The sequence below is a fragment of the Lolium perenne genome, chromosome 3 (genome assembly GCF_019359855.2).
Source record: "Lolium perenne isolate Kyuss_39 chromosome 3, Kyuss_2.0, whole genome shotgun sequence".
Lineage (NCBI taxonomy): Eukaryota > Viridiplantae > Streptophyta > Magnoliopsida > Poales > Poaceae > Lolium > Lolium perenne.
Genome location: NC_067246.2, coordinates 285,731,488 through 285,734,280, shown reverse-complemented (window position 1 = coordinate 285,734,280; position 2,793 = coordinate 285,731,488). Strand labels below are relative to the sequence as shown.

Sequence of the window (2,793 nt, the reverse complement as noted above, 5' to 3'; positions counted from 1 at the left end):
CCGCCAGGTGGGTACCCACCTCGATTTTCGTTTTGTCCAGCGCGCTCGCATCATCTCCTGTGGAGCGGGGATGGCCTCGGGCACCGGACACCGTGTTGGGCCGTGTCGGGCGAAAAGCCCTTTGGAGCACGCCCAGCGCGGCCCTAAAAAAATTTGCGGAAGGCTATTGGAGATGCTCTAATACCTCTTTTTTTTTTTTGAATGTTTGCAACAATTGATGCATTGTCTCAGTTTTTGTACAAAGGGGTCATTTGATTCATTTGGATATGTGCAGGAAACACATGAGGCCGGTACAGATTTCTGTAGGTGTAACACTATACGTCTATACATACTCCTACATCACAAGGGATTACTAACACCTTACAAAAGCTCTATTTATGAAATCTGTAATCTACATGACAGCAACATTGTTGTCATGATGAGATACCCTCTTCTTGTACACATACACGCGCGAGACGATGACGAACGCGACGAGCTCCACGGCGCAGAGCCCGGCGAGGAGCCAGTAGAAGTAGTCGAGGTGCGCGCGGTTGAGGTTGTTGGCGAACCAGCTCTCGCCGCTCTTGTTGGTGGCGCCGTCGATGGCGGATATGAGGAAGCTGCTGAGGAAGTGCCCCACCCCGAAGATGCTGAGGAAGAATGCGAGGCCGATGCTGCGCAGCGCGTCGGGGACCTGGTCGTAGAAGAACTCCTGCAGCCCGATCATGGCGAAGACGTCGGAGAGGCCGAACAGCACGTATTGCGGCACCATCCACCACAGGCTCATCGGCAGCGGTACCTTGGGCTGGTCCACAAGCCCCGCGTCCCTCGCCACGCCGAGCCGCTTGGCCTCGACGAGCGCGGCCACGGCCATGGCCACCATCGCGAGGACGAGGCCGGTCCCGATCCGCTGCAGCATGGTGATGCCCGACGACATGCGCGTGAACCGGCGCGCGGCGGGCACGAAGAGCCGGTCGTAGACCGGGATGAAGGTCATGATGGTCAGGCTGATGAACGTCTGCAGCGCCGCCGGCGGCACCTGGAACGTGGCCCCGATCCTCCGGTCCAGCGTGCCGGCCTGCTTCGTGAAGAAGGTGGAGGACTGGGAGAAGATGACGGCGTAGATGATGCAGGTCGCCCAGATGGGGAAGAGCCGCAGCAGGCCGCTGACCTCCTCCCGGTGCTCGGCGCTGAACTCGGCGTCGTCGTGGCCCGACTTGGAGCCTCTGAGGAGCGCGACGAAGGCCCTGGCGAGGCGCGCGAAGGGGCTGGACTGCGTGGAGGTGTAGTAGCGGTACCTGCGCGTGCCGAGCAGGAACATGGCGAGCGCGAAGACCATGACGAGGCAGGGGATGCCGAAGCCGAGGCCCCAGCCGATGTTGTCCTGGATGTAGCTGGAGATGACGGTGGTGGCGGCGGTGCCGGAGCACATCCCGAAGTACCACCAGTTGAAGAAGGAGCTCCGGGCGACGGACTCCTCGCGGTGGCCCTGGTCGAACTGGTCGGCGCCGAACGCCTGCGCGCACGGCTTGTGCCCGGCCTCCGCCAGCGCCACCAGGTAGAGGGAGACGTAGAAGATGGCCACCTGCACCGGGGACGGGGTGCAGTTGGCCGCGTGCGTGGTGAAGAAGCTGCCGCAGCCGTCGGAGTGGAACGCCGGGAGCGACGAGGAGAGGGTCAGCATGCCCATGCTCTGCATTCACATTTTAGTGTACACTGGCATCAGTACCCAAATCAATGTCAGTGACGAAATTTTACTTGACCCATGAAATCGTCAGTCCTAGTGTACTTTTTCGTCAGTCAATGTGCTCAATTGGGGGCGGACAGAAAAAAGGGATGAACTGACGAGGCGAAGCACTTTCTTCCCTTTTGGGTGAAAAAGGGGATGAACTGACGAGGTTGGGGAGTGGGAGGAACAAGAAATTGGACTGACCACGACGAAGAGGATGGAGGCGAAGACGATGGTGCGGAACCTCCCGAGCCAGGCGTCGGCGACGCACGCCACCAGCAGCGGCAGCATCGTGGCCACGCCGCTCCACGCGTTGATGGCCGCCGCGGCGCCGGCCGTCGACTCCCCCAGCGGGCCCGTCAGGTAGCTGATGAGGTTCGCCGACACGCCGTGGTACGCGAACCTCTCCGCGATCTCCACACCTTCAATTTGCAAAAAACATGGTTCAACCACAAGTTAAAGCCACACCTCAATCGACCAGTCATGGATCGATCGACTTCACCAAATGGTTCTTAGGTGAGGCCGTACCGAGAACAAACATCGCGGCGGACCATCGGCCGGTGGAGGCGCGCGACGCAGGGCCGCCGCGGAAGTCCACGACGCCGGGGACGACGCCGTCGGACCGCGGCAGGAGGAGGGGCTGGGTACTGTCCATTCTTGTTCTTTGTGTGTTGCGTGTGTGTGGCGGCGAAATCGGAGGAGTTGAAGAAATGCGATGGGGGCGAGGCGATCATGATATACTGTCGCGCCGGGTACAGAATCGGGTTCGGCGCGCAATACCCCACAAGATGCCCTGCGCCCTTTTCCCTTACTTTTCGCGTACAAAATTCGCTTCCTTCCTTTTCAGGTAAATCTACTCGTGGGCAGGAGTAGTGAACTTTACCACTTTAGACTTTACATGGATGTTTACATGATACTCCAATATAATGTCCTATCTTTTGACAAACTAACTTTCTGTCAAAATAAATGCCTCATCTCATCTAAATCCTCGTTGAAACTATTTCGAAATATGACGTTTATGATTGGCGCCAAGGAGGATGGAGGTGAATTTAGGAAAGTCGGTGTAAAGATTTTCCGTCGATGAA

General features: G+C 58.1%; 1 protein-coding gene across 1 annotated transcript; it reads right to left on the bottom strand.

Annotated features, from left to right (window-relative positions):
• Positions 1-231: 231 nt before the first annotated feature.
• LOC127344226 (protein NRT1/ PTR FAMILY 5.10) lies at positions 232-2,436 on the bottom strand. Its single transcript, XM_051370446.2, has 3 exons — positions 2,237-2,436; positions 1,913-2,130; positions 232-1,672 (listed from the first exon to the last, which is right to left on the bottom strand). The coding sequence occupies exons 1-3, from the start codon at positions 2,361-2,363 to the stop codon at positions 392-394; spliced, it is 1,626 nt and encodes a 541-aa protein (XP_051226406.1). The 5' UTR covers positions 2,364-2,436; the 3' UTR covers positions 232-391.
• Positions 2,437-2,793: the final 357 nt, after the last annotated feature.

Bases quoted from the DNA above. Each gene is read 5' to 3' on its own strand.
- LOC127344226 (XM_051370446.2), bottom strand. From the start codon at position 2,363: ATGGACAGTACCCAGCCCCTCCTCCTGCCGCGGTCCGACGGCGTCGTC. The intron at 2,131-2,236 runs GTACGGCCTCAC...TGCAAATTGAAG, and splicing joins CGCCGCGATGTTTGTTCTCG to GTGTGGAGATCGCGGAGAGG. The intron at 1,673-1,912 runs GTCAGTCCAATT...ATGTGAATGCAG, and splicing joins CCTCCATCCTCTTCGTCGTG to AGCATGGGCATGCTGACCCT.